Consider the following 17,469-nt stretch of genomic DNA (forward strand, 5'->3'; position numbering starts at 1 on the left):
TCACACACGCAGAGCCTAGCGTGAGCAGTCGTGACACCTCCTGTTTTAAATAACTTCCAATGCTATCTCCAGAACAACACGAACGATTCAGTAATAACTGGCGAGTTTTTTCACACTCATGTCTTGTCATTGACCTGCACTTTAACTCGTTGTATCTTTGTTTGCAATATTGACTTGTGAGGAATGCAAATAAATGAATGACAGAGACGGACCAGATCACCCTCCAAATTTTTGTTTACAATAGCATGTGTTCAACACACATTCCTGAGGGCTGAGGTCTTATTACTATGATCACTAAAGGACTAGTGTGCTGAAACCCTTTTCTTAGCATTATTTAGAAAAAAACATAGACAGATTCAGTGCTTGACTGGACTTGTTTCTATGCTGAAGCATAGTGGTCAGTCATAACCTCATCAATGATATCCAGCAATGAAGACTGAAAACAACTGCTTGTAGATTAGCAACACATATAAATGACACCACTAGCGGGTGCCATTGGGCGCATCTAAGATATCTCACTGACAAATGTGTCTTTTGGTGTGAACGCACCTGAGGAGGCTGCATCCCTACCATGACATTGAGGCAGTTAACAAGGAAACGTTAGCCCTTCATGATAAAAGAAAAAGAAGCCTTTACAACTCATGATTTAAGTGTTGTGTAGGCTTAGCAAAAATTGAGGGACATATTTACCTGTTCAAACTGCTTGAGAGTGTGGAGCTGAAGGTGGGGCGAGTTTTCTGCTTCATCACTACACAAATCTGAAGAGGAAACAATATACAAATACATAAATAAATATATAAATACATTAATATGTGAAACCATCATTTGAGCATGCAAATATGCAACTGTTATCATCACATCATGTAGTTACGTAGTTTACCTGTCATGTGACCTGTAGGTTTGGGTAGAGTCTCGAGTTTCACGGCCACGTCACTGAGATTGAGGGACAAGACAATAGGTCACCAAATGGGGTCAGGAGGACAAAGGCCCACACACACACACACACACACACACACACACACACACACACACACACACACACACACACACACACACACACACACACACACACACACACACACACACACACACACACACAGTCCTAATTCAATGCTATAAATTGTCTCTGTCAAACACACACACACACACACACAAACACGCGCACACATACACAAAAACACACACAGTTATTCCATAAATTAAACTCACAGCACAGGCAACAGTGCAGTGCATAAAAGGGAAAGCACATCTTCAGGAATGTTCATTCAAATTGGTGAAGCCAATCCAACATTTACACCGCCCCAACATGTATCTCTATCTAATTAGCAACTGCATGAGATCTTGTTAGAATCACAATACATGCTAGAGACTCTCAGTAGGGGAGAGGAACGATTTGGAGGAAGAAGAGAAGCCAGGAGGAGCAGACCTCTCTTCACACTTTACATTCATTCTTCTACAGCTGAAAACCAAACACTCTGACCCACAGAATACTGATATTTACCCATATAGAGAGTGCCGACATAAAGACAAAGGCCACAAGCACACACACACACACACACACACACACACACACACACACACACACACACACACACACACACACACACACACACACACACACACACACACACACACACACACACACACAAAACGCCCCCTGTAGTATTTTCAGTAAGTATCTGAAATAGCAGGGGCACGTCAACATGCTTCACATGACTGAAAGCAGCTGCTGTGTGTGAATAGGATTTTTCATTCGGCAGGTGGGTAAACAATCGGACAAAATAGTGGCGGGAAACCCTGGTCGTCACCACATAATATGCCTATTCGCATCTCTGTCACGTCTATCACGAAGTCATTTTTCACTTTAATTTGACTATGAAATATTACAACGAAAATGGAATTAAAGAATGTAGCTAATGCTTTGAAACTTCAAACCCACAACATTGTTAAGTGTTTAATATAATTCAAATAAAGTAGAACTTTATTCATCCATCATTCAACCAGTAATCATATGGAAGTGAAACAAAGTGGCTATGGCTGCAGAAGGACATTTAAATGGGCTGCTCCTGCTGTAGGACTCCCGGGCCCTGCCCACCCAATTAAAGACATCCATCATGCGGGTTATCCCTATGTGTCGCAATTGGTAGCAGCATCCATCGCTGTCAAACAAACACACTGCATTAACAGCTAGAATAGATTTGATTTGATACCGTTTGATATCCTTTTGATTATGGCCTTCTTGCATGGCTGCAGAAACATCAAACGGTGACATGCAGTGCCGCGACGTGTAACGTAGGCTCCGAGTTATGTGTCAACAGTGACCTAAATCCAGGTGCATCAAATGATGCCAGGCAATGTTGGTCAGGAGCACCTCTTGTGTCTGATGAGGCCGCTGTGTAGGAGCGCGCACTGGCTTCCTGTACCGTTATGAGCAGCACGTCGGCAAATGCCGACCGACCTATCCCTTCAATATTGAAATCACCACCAGTCATCGTATTCACGTTATCACTAGCATTAACCACGAATTATGTATTTGACAGATATATATTTACTCGACCTAGCATAAAACAATAGCATCTTTAGCTTACCTTGCAGTGCCAAGCTCGCACCAGGCTTCGCTTGGCGGTGAGGTCCAATCCATGTATTCTTACAATTAATGGGCAACCTTGCGGGTAAAGCCCTGCTGTTAAATCACCCGTCCATTGGTAATTTTTGGAGATATCAAACATAGGAATAAATGCTAATGGCCGATAACAGCCACCACTAGCCTACCCTTTTGAGGAGACGTGGAGATGAGCGCCATGAAATAAAACAGATGCGGTGGGGGTATTCACAGATTGGCTCCTTTACGCCATACAGCCCCCCCTGCGGCGCAGCTGTCCCATCCTAGTGGGGAGTTCAGAGGTAAAACGAAACTGGGGTCCACGCCTCCCATCGATAATATATATTTAAAAAAAAAAAAAAAAGGTTAATTTATTAGGAGTATACCTTTTCAGTGTAAGAAGACGACCTCGTTGTTAGGCTACAAAGATAAAAAAGAAAAGAAAAAGCCAATTGTTTAATTTGTATGGAGCAATGAAGTCCTTACGTAAATAAACCATGAACATAGGACCTCATCATGGTCATGAATGACGCGCAATCATGACCGCATTAATGATATGATCAATAGTGTGACTTGAAATCTAAAGTCATTAGCACACCCTTATTGAAGTAGCCTAAATGAAGGTAAAACATTTTTTTTCAATAGGCCTACAGATCAAAATAATGAAGATGCATCAATGTAACATTAAGTGCATGGGTAGCATTTTCTGAGTTTATGACAATCATACACTCTTTGTCTGTTTGCTATAAAAATGGCGGATTGTTTAATTTATTCGTATATATTCAACCAACATCAAGTATTGCCTAAAACCATTGCGTAGAATAGTCAGAGTTGTTCCTTGTACATTGCAAACTTAATGTATCTTCATAGCCATGAAGAAAAATTCAAGAAATCGTCTTATCAGATTTGTTTGAAGTGACCGCGTGCGTGCATCAGTTTGGAGGTAAATTGATCAGATGTAATACCCCTGAAGCCCACTGGATGTCGTGATATGACCAATTCATTCTCCACGAGACAAGCCTTCAAGCCCTTCGTCCATGTTTTAAATTTACATTTTTAGGCCTACATTTAGGGCATTACGCAGACGCTTTTATCCAAAGCATCTTACAAAAGGTAAATTTTTCATAAGAAGGTGAAACAATATATCACTGTTGGTAGAGCAAGGTTTTAAGCACAGCAATAATATGAGCAGTTAGACAGCGTAATATGAACATTCAAAATAAACATCCCCAGATCTAACTTTTTGCCCCGAACGCCACGCGTGGTCCTTTCCTGGCCGGTTTCGGCTCAACACCGTCCGATATGATCCAGATGGCAGGGGAGTATTCGTTGGCTTCCAGGACCACCTTGATCTGCTCGGCCCGGGCCATCTCTTCCAGCTCTGGAGAAGTCTCCGGACACCAGTCCGCCATGAACTTATCCTTGGCCTCACAAAAGTTCACCACCAGCTCCTCAGGCTGCTCTCCAAACAGCCAGTCTGGTCCAGGGAACGTAGAGAGAGGGCCGGGAGGTGAGGGGAACGGAGCGAGAAAGACAGTGAGGAGTAGAGTCAATAGCATTAGATGGTAGAACCCAATCTGTTCTACTGCATCATTCGTCCTTTAACAGAAAATTCATCTGAAGGGAATGTAAGTGAATTCAGATGTGTGTTTGGAGCAGGTATGACTGCAGACAAAGGGTTAATCAGACAGTGCTTTTTGGCTGGAATTCCAACACACATACCCTGCCCCAGCCCCATTATCTAACCAACTTATTGATATTCACACATTACAATTCAAGGGGTGTGGGTTGATTTGTTAGGGGACACAATAATTCAATAGCCATTTAAAGCACAGGTAAATACTGCTTGATATTTAAGTGGTGTCGTGCACTCCAACAGCATACCTGCAAAGTCATGAATGAGGTCTTTGATGAGGTGGCCGATGATGGCGTAGAGCACCCCGACCACCATGAAGGAGCCCATCAGCAGGTACAGCACGTGCTTGGGCAGGTAGATGGCGTCCCGGGCCGGGGGGACGTAGGTCTCAAAGTACACCGTCCCGTCGTCCTCCCGGTGGTGGACGTTCATACTGTCCTCTGTGACGTCCATGGCTGCTCAGCCCGCGGCAACAGAGGAGCACAGCACTGCTTCTGGGCAATGTTGAATGGAGACAAAATATAGGATAAATATATAGTACATTTTAATATTACATAAGGTACATGTATATACATTAATTCTTATAAAAATAGAAGTCCCATAGCAAATACAAAGGACATACATTTCTATGATTATATTATGTTATGTTAACTAGCAGTCCCTTAGTAAGGATCCAGGATTCAGAATCAGAATTACAAACAGAAAACTTTATTGATCCCCGGGGGGAAATAGTTTCGTTCCAGGTGCTCCGTGCAAATAGAAATTACAAGCATAGACGATAAGATTATAGTAATGAAAGTAATGAAAAAAATATAACAAATATAAGTAAGAATAAAGTAAGAAGTGGACATCTCTTAGTGGGTTATAATACTATGTTTACATTCTGTTTTATGTCAGATTATCAGAGGGAGGATTTATAGATTTATAGATTTTAGTGTTTTTTGTCCAACACAGTTTATTCCAACTTGTAATATTCGGTTGAGACAGATTCAATGCGGACTACATCCTCAAATAACCAACTAACTTATTATAGCGACTGCCTGAAGGTCCTGAATACATTCATGGAATGAAATGCATTAGTACCGACTTTAACAAGGGTTGCAAACAATTTGAGAACGACTCACCCTGATGTAGCGGTACTGCTATAGAGATCCTGTACAGCAGAACCGACAACGCTTCTTCTAATCCACTGAGTCACAAAACTGTACCACGGCTGTCTTCACTCATTACGCTGCGGTCACACTATGTACTACTGCTACTCACCAATTAAGCACAATTCAAATGTTCATGCACATATCTTCCACCTTCATTAGTTTCCTTGTGGTCATTCTGTGTCTGTGTGGGTGTAAGGCTGGCTGTGGGGTAATGCAGGTGTAAGACAGATTAGCATGAGTGTGAGGTGAGCTACTCAAGGTCAGTAAAACAAATCTGTGAGCCGGGTTTATCAATGAGATAAAGAGCAATTATTTAAGCTGCGTAAAGCAATGAAAATCTATTTCTACATGTGCAGGTAAGCCCAAGATAGATCGGTTCATAATGTTCCCTCAAAAGGCCACGTGTTATGTTATGTCAATGAAGTTGAACTGATGGCCAACTATTGTAAAGCTGACTGACGTTTCTGCTTACCAAACAACAATCATTGCCATTTACAAATGGAGCTACTGCCCTTGAGACATCCGCACTAATATCTTGCATTTGGTTGACATCAACAGGTAAAAGAGATTAGAGTACACCAGACAGAAATGCACGTACACCATACACTACTGTTGGTCAATTCTTTACTGGAGAAATGCATTGTGTGACATCTCGATAACATTCCAGGATACGTTGATTAAAAGACACCTAACAGCAATATTTTATTTAAATATGATAACCTTTCTGGTTGACTCTCACAACAACTTATTTCACATTTATTGACCCGAACAAGTAATAATCACCACATTTTTTCCTCACATAATTTGAAACTGAACTACAATGTTTTCTAGTAGAAAAAAAATAAACCACTGGATTCTTCTTGAAACAGCTTTTCCTTTTTAAGGTGTGAAAATAGGTGTGAAAAAATAAATGTGAAATTAAATTAGAATGAGGTCTCATTTAGAAAATGGTTCAAGTTAAATTACCTTCAAGTGCTACTGCTTAGCACGATGCCCAGAATCTATTCTCGCATTTTAAGTACCAAGCCAGGGGAAGCCAAACCAAACTAAATGGCTGATAAATATCATGTTAGCATATTAACACTACATCAACGGTACAAGACAGAAGCAACCTTTATGTGTTAGATCATTACCATTTTGCGTTGACAAATGCCTGCAGTGGAGATCTGAACCAGTGAAATCAAACAAGAGACCCATTGCCACACCCTAACCCTCCCATAACTTAGAGAGATGTGCCATGAGGGAGGACTGGGCAGGAGAACACCACATTATGAGCAGATGTCCTTGTTTCTCTAGAGCTGCATGCCAAAGCGCTTCGCGGTGCAGGGCTAGCTCCTGCCTCCTCACACAGGCGAGACCCCGGCAGCAGCCCCTGTCTCTCCTCCCGCTCCTCCACCTCCTCCATCTCCACCCGTCTGTGTATGCTAATGCAGTGCTCTTCCTCCACGTCCACGCCCTCAGCTTCTACGTCCTCGTCATCCAAAGTTTTGGGGCCAAGAACGCAGTCTGTAAAAAAGAAAAGGAGGAGGAATAATCATGTTTAATTAATGTTTTATGAGTAATATTACAATGTCAATGTTCATATACTACCCAGAACATAATTACCCTGCCACTCATAACAACACATTTCAATCCTGTGTTGACCATGGCTTTAGCACTGTCAAGGGCAGGGATGGATTCTGGGGCCACCAATGCAAGGAAATCAGGGCAATCATGGCATTGCAAGACGGGTTGGATAAAAGTGTCCAGCAAAATACAAGGATACACTCAACAGTAGAGTTAAAAAAAAAAGGACCAGGGAGAGGGGACCACGGGTGCTCACAACATGGTACAAAAAGAGAAGCACCAGAACAAGAGACATTCAAAACTGAACTTCCAATTAGACCTTCCAAGGAGGAAACAACCACCGACTGTGGCTCCATTTGGGCCTGAGCCGTGCAGGGGCACTGAGGGGGTGATGATGACACACCAAGAGGTTGGAGTCCAGAGAAAGGGACACCGGGAACGGCAAACACGGGGGGATACGGAGGAGAGGAGGCGGACATCGGTGGGACGGAGACTAGTTTTCATGTTTTCGGAGACACCACAACAACAGCCTCTTGGTGGGGTTACCTGCCAGGTCATGAATGAGGTCGTTAATCAGGTGGCCCACTATAGCGTAGGTGGCCACCAGCACCAGCACCAACCCCACCAGGATGTACGCCACGTAGCGCGGAAGAGCGATGGCGTCTCTGGCCGGGGGGATGTAGTCCATGAAGTAGGGCTCCTCCGTGGCCCTCTGGGAGATCTGGAGGAGCCTGCGGTGCTCCGGCACCACCAGCCGGGTGAGGTTGGCCACCAGGACCGCCCCACGGGACCCGGGGGCGGAAGTGGGTCGCAGCAGGTCCATGGTTAGGGCCCAGGAGGGTCCCGACTCAAAGAGTGTGTCGAGAGAGTGGCCTGATTCTTCCCCTTTCAATGGGGAAGTAGAACGGTACCAGGGCCGAGAGACCTGGACCTTTAGGGCATTTAGAGTCTCTCTCTCTCTCTCTCTCTCTCTCTCTCTCTCTCTCTCTTTATTTCATGCACTTTCTCTGCTGCTGCCTGATGAAATGTGTTCGGGTTGAAGAGAAATTGTTTTGCCCAGCTCCTTTTTACGTTGGAACTGCAAACACTTTGAAAGTAAGGGTGGAGAGTTGTTACTGTACATCTTGATTGAAACATGGTGCTGGCGTATGGCATGGAGGCGGATGGATGGTCAGGATGGAGCCTTGATGGAAGACGTCTTGTGAAGGTCTTTCAGTGACTACAGTATGTCATCGAGGAATATACAATCTGTGCCTACGAATGTGGATCAGCAGACTAGAATGTGATCCTTGTGCTAAGTGGGTCTAGGCTTTTGTCTAGACCCAAAACCCCCACAATTCTCCAAACAGGTCTTTGGGAGGGAGGGTTCGATCTACCTTCCTGTAGGGAATCAGGGGGGGGGAGGAGGAGGGCGGGTGGGGAGGGTACATAGGACATCAGGGGGGTGAGGAGGAGGGTCCATAGGACACCACGGGGGTGAGGGGAGGGTCCATAAGACACCAGGGGGGTGAGGGAGAGGGCGGGCTGGGGAGGGTCCATAAGACACCAGGGGGGTGAGGGAGAGGGCGGGCTGGGGAGGGTCCATAAGACACCAGGGGGGTGAGGGAGAGGGCAGTGCTATGAGGGTCCATAAGACACCAGGGGGGTGAGGGAGAGGGCAGTGTTATGAGGGTATATGGGACACCAGGGGGGTGAGGGAGAGGGCAGTGCTATGAGGGTATATGGGACACCAGGGGGGTGAGGGAGAGGGCAGTGCTATGAGGGTATATGGGACAGGGAGGGCTAATAGGATTGAGGTTGTCATGGTGGAAGATATCAGCTTTCCATCGGCTGGGATTAGAGGTATGAGATGGGAGAGTTGGACAGTAATACGCTGGAAGAGGCTTAAGGATCTCCATGGCCAAGCTATAGGGATATACATCTTACGTATATGATAACCTTGGTTACATCATAAACACACCCTGTTGTTGTTTTCACAAGAAATATGAATATTGATACAAAATACATATTAGATATTTATACCGACATATTTTGAATTAAATATATACAGTAGACGTTGAATGAGTTATGGATAAAAATTGTATTATTACCCAGCATATTACAATGCCCAGCATAGTACAGTATCAGAGTATGAGAGGTTTGAGGGCAAATACAAGGAGCTGGAGTGGCAAATGCATCAACACAATTAGCGATTTACAATGAGGTGTGCACTTGGAAACATGTGGATGCAGAAGCATGGCGCCTAAAACACACAGGAATATGTTGTGGGAGATGTTTGAAGCGAGCGCATGGAGACTGTGATTACTGACCTGGGATCAGGACCTGAGGTGTCCGGTGCTTGGCTGGTGGGGTAAAACATAATTGCAAAGTTAGATCTCTATTAAGCTAGCAGTTCTGAAAGAAACCATGGACCAACCAGAAAGTGTTAAAGTCAGCAAAAGCGATGTATACATGATATAAATATAAATCCCGAAGAGTTAAAGAAAGATCTTGGTTACAGGAGGCGTAACCCACCGTAGTTAGCCTGTAACAGGCATGCCGCCGTGAAGTGTGAGAAAAGCTGAAAGACTAAATTCGGATGATTGTGCGATTCCCCCATTCCCCTGTTCCCTCGAAGGAAGACTCCTCTTATTCATCATCATCATCTTCCTCTTCCGTATCTCCCCTCTCTCCCTTCTCTTCCTCGTCTGCCACCTGCTTAGTTCTGAAACACATGTTGTAAATAATGTAGGTCCATTCAAACACGCCGAGGCTGACGTTAACGATGAGGATGAACCAGGACACTGGGTGTATGCCCCAATAGAAGGTATGTTCCACTATGTCTGGACGCAGCACCTCAGCACCTTCGCGCATAATAATTATACTCATACTGTGTTGTCAACCTAAAGATAAAGCTAAAAAGCAGTGAGAGTACTCCAAGCATTCGCCAGATCGGCTTGTGGGGAGAGTTAAGATGTCGCTGTTGTTTTTTCACTGCTGATGATGTTCTCTTGTAATCCCTGAGGAGATTTGAGGGACACTCATTACGGTATGGTCTCAAGCAAAGCCCCTGGACTGAGTCAGCAGAGAGAGAGAGTCTTTAGCGAACAGAACCCACTTTGTAACCAACAACCCCATTTTAAGTATGGACATTAGCTATAGAAGTGATCAAATGAGTGTGGATCAATTGAGAAGGAGACATTTGAAGAATTCAGCAATGGCTCTATTTCACATTGTTGAACGGTTTGCAATGAACCCCTGATGGCATTAAGAGAACATGAATCAGGCCTACCTGTTGGTGCGACTCCTGCCTCAGTTTGGCTGAAATCCTTCCATTCACTACAAACATAGAATATTGTAAACGATAACAAACTGGAAACTTGCCAATTTTGATGAAACAAGAAAAACAAAAAAAACAAAAGTCCACTGCCAAGCACTAAAATCAATTCTATGTTCTACAGGAAAGCTGCCTTGTGTTTTAGTCCCAGAAGGTATTCCTCATGCAGGGCTGACTGTGTCCTTGGGCTTGTCGTCTGCTTCGGCCATCCACCTCTGGTAGAAATCCCCGAACAGGAAAGCCCAAAAGACGACCGTCATGCTAGTGTTCACGGTGACGATGCCAATCATAAGAGGGTGCAGCATGGTGGCTAAGAGGGTGGGCACACTTCTCTGGTATACGGTGTGTCTGGTGGGTGTTGCGTGGCGGTGGTGCCTGGAAGCTATATGTGTTGGGTTAAATCACCTTTCATACTACACTCACTCTCCCCTACAGCCCTGAAGTATCCCCCTCCCCCCCTCCCCTCTTCTTCTTATCTCCCTCACCAGCAATATCCCTCCCACTCCCTCCTGTGCTCCATAAGTCTATGGGTTTCAGTCGTGTAATCCTCTTCAGTTGCACTTTATTACAGAAGATAATGTTGTTTCTGGTGTAAATCACAAATGAGTCTCCTGATCTGTGAGATGTTATGTAGCTAATGGGTGTAATGAGTGCTCAGTTCATCTACAATGAGATGGAGAGAATCAACAGATATACAGTTCTCTCTCAAAGTACAATATAATCCAGAATTTAATCAAGAAGGTAGACATCAGATGGATTGCATTCTTAATCTTGGATCAACGAAAGCATCAGGTTCATTGTCAATCACAGAGACTATGGTTATGGATAGGATAGCCCATACAATTATGTTGGGCCCACATGAAAAGATTACAATTGGAAAGAAATGAGTTTCACTTATCGGTTTCACCACGGGGTGGCATCCTCCACAACAAAACAATCAGTGTTGCATTGGCACTGAACTCCCACGTGTGCAAAATCGGTGAACTTTGTAACCCACTCGTTTAGCCTAATAAAATCAACTACCGCATTGATTGTGTGCATGATTATCACGGGGCCTCATCATAGAAGTTTAGGCGACTGCTGCCACTTCTTTCACTTTACCTACAGTAGGTCCACACCGCCACAGGATTCGTCTATTGGCATCTAATATGCTAGTTTTTGTGGAACATAATTTTTAGTCGTAGATCATTATAAATACCCAAAGGTTCTGCAGGGTTAAGTAAGATGAGGCCACCGACTGAGATATCCGTTCTTCTACTGTCCCTCTTGGCCCCGGGGGTTCTGTATGCCATGAACAACATCCCTGCGCTTCAAAAGTAAGTGTTTTGTCTTTGTAATTGACTGAAAAGGGGTTAGTAGTTCAATAAGCTTTTGGTTAGTTATAGATGTAATACAACAATTTAATAACTTATCACATAGAATGGCAGGTTATGGGGTGATTATAGCCCACCATTATAGTCTATGTCCTGCAAAGGCTCTTATTTTGAATCTTCGAGTTATTTGCCAAATATAATTAAAAACAATATGTTCGGCAAAAAAAAGAAGAAATATAATTTGTATTTAACAACATTGATTTGGCATTAATTACTTGGAAGAAATAGCTTAGGTCTATGCCAAACCATTTCGAACCACAATTAAATTGATCTTGCATTTAATTGGAGTACTTTATCAGTGTAACAAGGATTGGGAATTGGGACTGATATCGATAGCTCCTTCCAGGCCCCTGGGAATGCTGGGACTGGGGATGGTGGTCCTGGGATCAGTGCTTCTGCTGATACTCCTCTCAGTGAGACACAAGCAGAACATCGACCCGTTGTTCTATGGTACAGACACTCAAACACAGAGAAATGTACATTAGAACATTAATCATCTTGCTTGCTTTTATTGGGCAAACTTAATCTAAGTCGATGCTACTTGTGGTGTCTGTGTTTGTGTGTAGTCTTTGCAGAGTTCTCGTTTACCTGTTTGATGGCCCTCACCAACGCGTTAGAGCAGGATGGTTTCATTAAGGGTTTCATGGGCTTCTACGTTAAGATGGTAGGTCAGTCTTCTTTTCCCTCTCATTAATTTTAATTCCATGTCAACATTTTCCTTCATTTGTCCTCATGTGTCGTTGCCCGTATGCTTGTACCTTAAACGTCCCAGAGAGAAGGAGGCCATTGATGTACTGATGGGTCGATCTGTTGTTCTCACAGGGGGAGCCCCATCTCAGCACAGCCTACTCAGTGCTGATGTGCTACTGGGATGGTGTGGTCCACTTTGTCGTCTTCCTCCTCATTATACACAGAATGTTCAAAGGGTAAACATGTCTTCAGTGTATTTTTTCTTCACTGCTGCTTTATTTTATTTATCGTTGGTCCAGTACTGACATCCTTTTATGAAACCTAACTATTGCCTATACCCTGTCTGCACAGGAAGTCTTATCGTGAGCTTGGTTTACTGTGGGCGGGATCTTCCATTGCCAACCAGCTGGTTTTGATTCCGGGAACGGTCGTTGGTGAGACCTGTATTCATCTATACTTAGACCTGTATTCATCTATACTTAGACCTGTATTGATCTGTACTCAGACCAGTATTCACCTTTACTCAGACCTGTATTAGTCTATACTCAGACCAGTATTCACCTGTACTCAGACCTGTATTAGTCTATACTCAGACCAGTATTCACCTGTACTCAGACTGTCCTTACAACAACATTATCATCATCAATTTCAAGCACTGCACCGATTTGAATAAATGGTTAATTTCCAGGTAAATACGGCTCGAACATTGGTCCTGCGTTCCTGAGGAACATCCCATTCTTCTTGGTGCCATTTTGGGCTGCCTCGCTACTTTTAAATAGGCCACGGGAAATGCCAATCATTCCCGCAGACAAGGTGAATATGACCTGGCAAATACATTTTGGTACATTTTGAATTCCCAAAATACATGTGTACTGCCACTCAACGTTTTACCAACGTTCCCTAGGTTGCCATGGAGCAGAATAAGAGTCTGCTGTCCCGTCCCGTCGACGCGCTCCTGGTGGTTGCCGCGCTGGCCGCTGTGGCCTTCACTGCTTTCAGGGGCTTTGTGAGTAAACAAACACAAAAGCCTTTTGCTTGTGTTGAGCAGGAGGCCGACGTCCCCTAACGCCTGTGTTCCCCACACCAGGTGGTGTTGGACTGTCCTCTAGACGCCTGCTTCACGTACACCTACCAGTATGAGCCCTACCTCAAGGACCCCGTCGGCTTCCCCAGGGTCATGGTGAGTTGTTTCCAAGCAAACCAAAGCTGGACAACGAATATGCATTCGATATTCCCGGTGTGACAGTGAAACAGTCAAAGGGATAGCATAGGTGTTGGACTCTGAGCCAAATGGTACTGGCTTCGGTTCTGTATGCCACCAGCTGGCCCAACGGTTGGCATCCTTGAGTATAATGCCCAACCCCTGCCTGAATGACAAGTCACTTTGGACAAAACTGTCCAATAATGCGGCTGCATCAGCGTAGCAAATCATTTGAAGTAGTTTGAAGCTGTGCTCAAGATGCATCAGAAGCTAAACACAAACACTTTTGGTGGGGAGGAACTAATGTCGTGTCCCTGGACACGTTTCGAAGATGAGTTTGTCACTCGCTTGATTATATGCGCAGCTATGTTGTCGTGGAGACTGAAGCGCAACTACACTGAACTCATTCAACCGTGGATCACACAAATTCAAGCTTTCCCTTCTATTGACATAGAACGGAAAGTGTGGAAATATTGCCTAACATTATAAATAGGTCAACTTCTCTCGTGCTAAAAGATATACAATTCTAAAGTTCTGGCCAATGGTTTGATTTGGGGCATTTTATGTTGAGCTAGTAGCTCAAGTCTGATGCATGATCTGTGCCTACGATGTGTCTTCCTGTGGTAGATGCTGGTGTACTTGTTCTATGCCCTGCCCCTGCTGGCCGCCTGCATCTACGGTCTGAGCAGGCCTGGATGCGGCTGGATGCTAGACTTGACCCTACTCTTGGCCGGGGCCTTGACCCAGGTAACCATGTTCCCCTTTCCCTTTCAGTCATTCCAGTGGATTCAACAGAACTGTTGATCTATTTAAAAAAAAAAAAAACGCTAGCTTCAGTATTGCAAAAGAATAGAATAACCTAACTCATTGCACATAGTTGTACTATATCTACCATGTTTAAAGAGTTTCATCTCCCTCTCCATCTCGCCCTCTCATTAACCCCCCAGGCCCAGTGGTGCCACATCGGAGCGTCGTTTCACCGCCGCACTCCGTACACCTACCGGGTCCCCGCTGACAAGTGGTGGCCCGTCGTCGTCCTGAACGCTCTGTACGTCGCCCTACCCGTCCTGCTGGCCCTTCGTTGCTATGCCTACCCCACGTATTTCATGAAGCATGTCACCCAGGCACAGACCAACGCAGAGAAGAAGAAGAACTAACTTGTGAACCAGAGGCGGGTGGTTTGAACGTTTCAGCTGGATGTGACCTTTGGTTTTGCTGTGACAAAGGGCCAGTCCTCTGAGGACTGGCGCTCCTCTCCCCTGTTCAGAATCAATGTCACGTCACTCAACACTCCCTGCATGGACTACTGGACTTTGAAAAGGTGTGTACACAATTGATGACTGCAAGCCAGGCCGACAGAGCTTTAAAGTGGATCATGCACAGACAACCCGCTATCTTCTTTGGGAAAAGGGTTTGATTCGCACCGGGTCCCTAGTAAACCACTGAGACGATGCATAGATTGTCTCCATCAAACACATCACTAGAGCGAACCAAGTCCAAATCAGGTCACTGAGCTTGAGATTCACCTCTGGAGCAGTGTGACCGTTTAAGGGCTTAGAAGTAGAGTTTTAGATAAGGAAGATAATGGTATGTGTTTCCCAAGTAGGTTTTATCCTAAATAAGTTAGGCCTACATGCCATTTTGTCATATGTATTTGTAAAAAATAAAATAAAAACATTGAGGATTACTATTTATTTACCAACTCACAGCATATTTTCTCTACTCAGAACAAGCTAGTGCTAGTTAATTCATATCATTCACTTAATCAGCTTCCTTGATCATTACTCGTTTAAAGATAACACTAACAATCCCGAAAGGGTAAAAGAACAGTTTAAAGATCAAATGAAACTGTCCACAATGGGCATGTTTCACACCGTTGTGAAGCTTTCATTGGAGGCTGGGCAAGTCTTCCTGACCTCTGTACACCAGGCTCATGGCCCAGTTAACTGACCCTTGAACCCCAAACTGATATGAGCTGAAATATGGAAGGTCTCCGGTTGCAACAGACATGACCAATATTCAACTCCCATCATAACATGACTTAGATGTGGGAATACTTTAAGAAAAGATTACATATTACAACCAACTTATCATTTGTCATCTGTTTTATTTTTAGTTGGGCTAGCAAACATGTTACATGATACTGACACTGTAGATTGTGTCACCCGCCATTTCCTTAATTAATACTGTGCTAACTCTTAGTTTCTTACCCTCAGTATTGAACGTAATTAGATCATTCTTCACAAAGGTCTCTATCTTGAGTAAATAGATCTAATTAATCCTTCCTCAAAATTGGACGAGCAGAATGACATCGACGAGTGAAAGTCGAGTAGCTTTAATCAAATAAAACTTTGGAAACTTCAGTCTTGGTTTTTCCATCTTTATTAAGAATGAAACACAACAGCGGGACAAAATAAATCATAAGAACACCAAAAAAGTAGAAGTTGTGATCCTTTTATCCAAGGGACCGGAGCAACAGTCTGGGCACCTTACCTATCACGTCAATCTAGCCGTCCAACGAGTGAAGTGCTTTGTGTCCAGCTTTTCTGACCAGTCAGCAGTTATCTTGGGAATTTGTTAACGTACTCGAGAGCTAAGCCATATTGTCAAATCGTCTAATTCAGTTGAGTGCTTGCAGTGATGAAAAACTGTTAGCTGCAATAGATAACAATATGTACAGGAAACAAATCAGTAGAAATGAAATGATCTGTGTTGTTACTTATTGACCGTATGAATGGTGTGGCGGTGTATCAAATGTTAAACTCTTAATTATATGTATAAAAACCTATCCACTAGCAAACGGTTAATAATAAATACATTGCACAAAGTAAACAAATATATAGCAAATGTTAGAAAAACATATACTAAGGATAAAGCTAGCTATTCAGGCGTTCAATGAAAACAAAAGAACCATTACGACACGTACGAAAATCTCAAGAAAGGGTTATGGGAACCGTAAGCCATCTTGCATCGAATACATCTGTGTGCTTTGCTCGGATGAATGTCTTTATTTTTTTCTCCCTTTAAGAACAAGTCAACTTAAAACGTCAAAATAAAACGCCCCCTAAACCGCTCTCACCATCTCCTCTTGACATGCACACACGCACAGGCAAAGCGCACGAGACTCACCAGCTTCAGAGGGGGCCGGTCGGGTGGTTAGTCATGGACATGTTTAGGAACGGGTCGGATTATTAGACGTCGTGGTGCATTAAAACGGTAGATTCAACGGTTTAGTGTTCATGTGGACCAGCGGGTGGGAGGCAGGGAAGGAAACCCCCTCCAGAATACCTTATCTCAGTCGGCTATCGTTAGGAGGAGCAGTGGGGGGGGGGAAGCGATAAACAAGAGGAATCCTGGGATTCTCTTCTCTGAAACGTGTTAGGTGTGTGAATGGAACCATTAGGGTGTTATACTAGGACGAATTGTCTTTCTTTATGGGTGGCGGTTGGTGAGTGGTTGGAGGGTGGGTGGGGGGTGGTGGTGGTGGGGGGGGGGAGGCCGGTTACGCCTGGGTTCAGTAGTGGTCGTGGGCGTCCTCTCGGGCTCTGTGTCCCTCCGCGCCGTGCCGCCGGTGGCTGCGGCGCTCTCTGTGCTGGCGGTGGTGACGTCTGTAGCGGTGGGACCTTCGAGCTGAGAGGTGTGGGAAGTGTGAGTAGAGTGGCTATGGTGTACGGTACGTGCAACATGTTTACAGAGGGACCACATCATCTTCCGTCTATGCGCTGATCCTATTACATGTTGCATACATGTTTTGCCTATATCTATGTATGCATGTATGTCAATTATGGCACCCATTGCACTCTTGATCATCCCTGGAAGGAGGGATCCCTCACTCTGCGTTCCTCCTCAAGATTTTTTCCTTGTTAATTAAGGGAGTATTTTCTTGCCCTCCGGGGGGCTAGGGTCAGGGGGGGTGACATAAATATAATGC

At 44.3% G+C, this 17,469-nt stretch overlaps 3 protein-coding genes across 7 annotated transcripts in view; 1 reads left to right on the plus strand and 2 right to left on the minus strand.

Moving 5' to 3' along the window:
- Positions 1 to 2,650: 2,650 nt before the first annotated feature.
- LOC132463352 (uncharacterized) lies at positions 2,651 to 10,729 on the minus strand. Of its 5 annotated transcripts, none has more exons than XM_060059436.1 (5): positions 10,230 to 10,729; positions 9,268 to 9,300; positions 5,363 to 6,898; positions 4,487 to 4,732; positions 2,651 to 4,079 (listed from the first exon to the last, which is right to left on the minus strand). In XM_060059436.1, exons 4-5 carry the CDS (start codon positions 4,689 to 4,691, stop codon positions 3,838 to 3,840), a joined length of 447 nt encoding a protein of 148 aa, XP_059915419.1. In that variant the 5' UTR covers positions 4,692 to 4,732; positions 5,363 to 6,898; positions 9,268 to 9,300; positions 10,230 to 10,729; the 3' UTR covers positions 2,651 to 3,837. The 5 variants fall into 5 exon arrangements, with proteins under 5 accessions (XP_059915419.1, XP_059915418.1, XP_059915417.1 ...); XM_060059435.1 differs by lacking the exon at positions 10,230 to 10,729 and adding an exon at positions 9,473 to 10,218 and having other exon boundaries at positions 5,502 to 6,898; XM_060059434.1 differs by lacking the exon at positions 10,230 to 10,729 and adding an exon at positions 9,473 to 10,218.
- A 552-nt stretch (positions 10,730 to 11,281) lies between these two features.
- tm6sf2a (transmembrane 6 superfamily member 2a) lies at positions 11,282 to 15,232 on the plus strand. Its single transcript, XM_060059428.1, has 10 exons — positions 11,282 to 11,590; positions 11,994 to 12,097; positions 12,214 to 12,311; positions 12,470 to 12,573; positions 12,689 to 12,771; positions 13,026 to 13,150; positions 13,242 to 13,343; positions 13,425 to 13,517; positions 14,166 to 14,285; positions 14,486 to 15,232. The coding sequence occupies exons 1-10, from the start codon at positions 11,499 to 11,501 to the stop codon at positions 14,693 to 14,695; spliced, it is 1,131 nt and encodes a 376-aa protein (XP_059915411.1). The 5' UTR covers positions 11,282 to 11,498; the 3' UTR covers positions 14,696 to 15,232.
- A 670-nt stretch (positions 15,233 to 15,902) lies between these two features.
- Positions 15,903 to 17,469, minus strand: part of LOC132463100 (neurocan core protein-like) — a 25,571-nt gene continuing 24,004 nt past the window's right edge. The window contains 1 exon segment of the mRNA XM_060059034.1: positions 15,903 to 17,168. Coding sequence (XP_059915017.1) covers positions 17,053 to 17,168 — 116 coding nt within the window. The 3' untranslated portion in view covers positions 15,903 to 17,052.

The sequence above is a fragment of the Gadus macrocephalus genome, chromosome 8, assembly GCF_031168955.1.
Source record: "Gadus macrocephalus chromosome 8, ASM3116895v1".
NCBI lineage: Eukaryota > Metazoa > Chordata > Actinopteri > Gadiformes > Gadidae > Gadus > Gadus macrocephalus.

Excerpts from the sequence above, each read along its gene's own strand:
- LOC132463352 (XM_060059432.1), bottom strand. The coding sequence starts at position 9,557 with ATGGGGGAATCGCACAATCATCCGAATTTAGTCTTTCAGCTTTTCTCA. Across the intron at positions 7,832-9,267 it reads ACCTCAGGTCCTGATCCCAG|GCCACTCTCTCGACACACTC; the intron begins GTCAGTAATCAC and ends GGGAAGAATCAG. Across the intron at positions 6,899-7,504 it reads CCTCATTCATGACCTGGCAG|ACTGCGTTCTTGGCCCCAAA; the intron begins GTAACCCCACCA and ends TCTTTTTTACAG.
- tm6sf2a (XM_060059428.1), top strand. The coding sequence starts at position 11,499 with ATGAGGCCACCGACTGAGATATCCGTTCTTCTACTGTCCCTCTTGGCC. Across the intron at positions 11,591-11,993 it reads AACATCCCTGCGCTTCAAAA|GCCCCTGGGAATGCTGGGAC; the intron begins GTAAGTGTTTTG and ends AGCTCCTTCCAG. Across the intron at positions 12,312-12,469 it reads TGGGCTTCTACGTTAAGATG|GGGGAGCCCCATCTCAGCAC; the intron begins GTAGGTCAGTCT and ends TTGTTCTCACAG.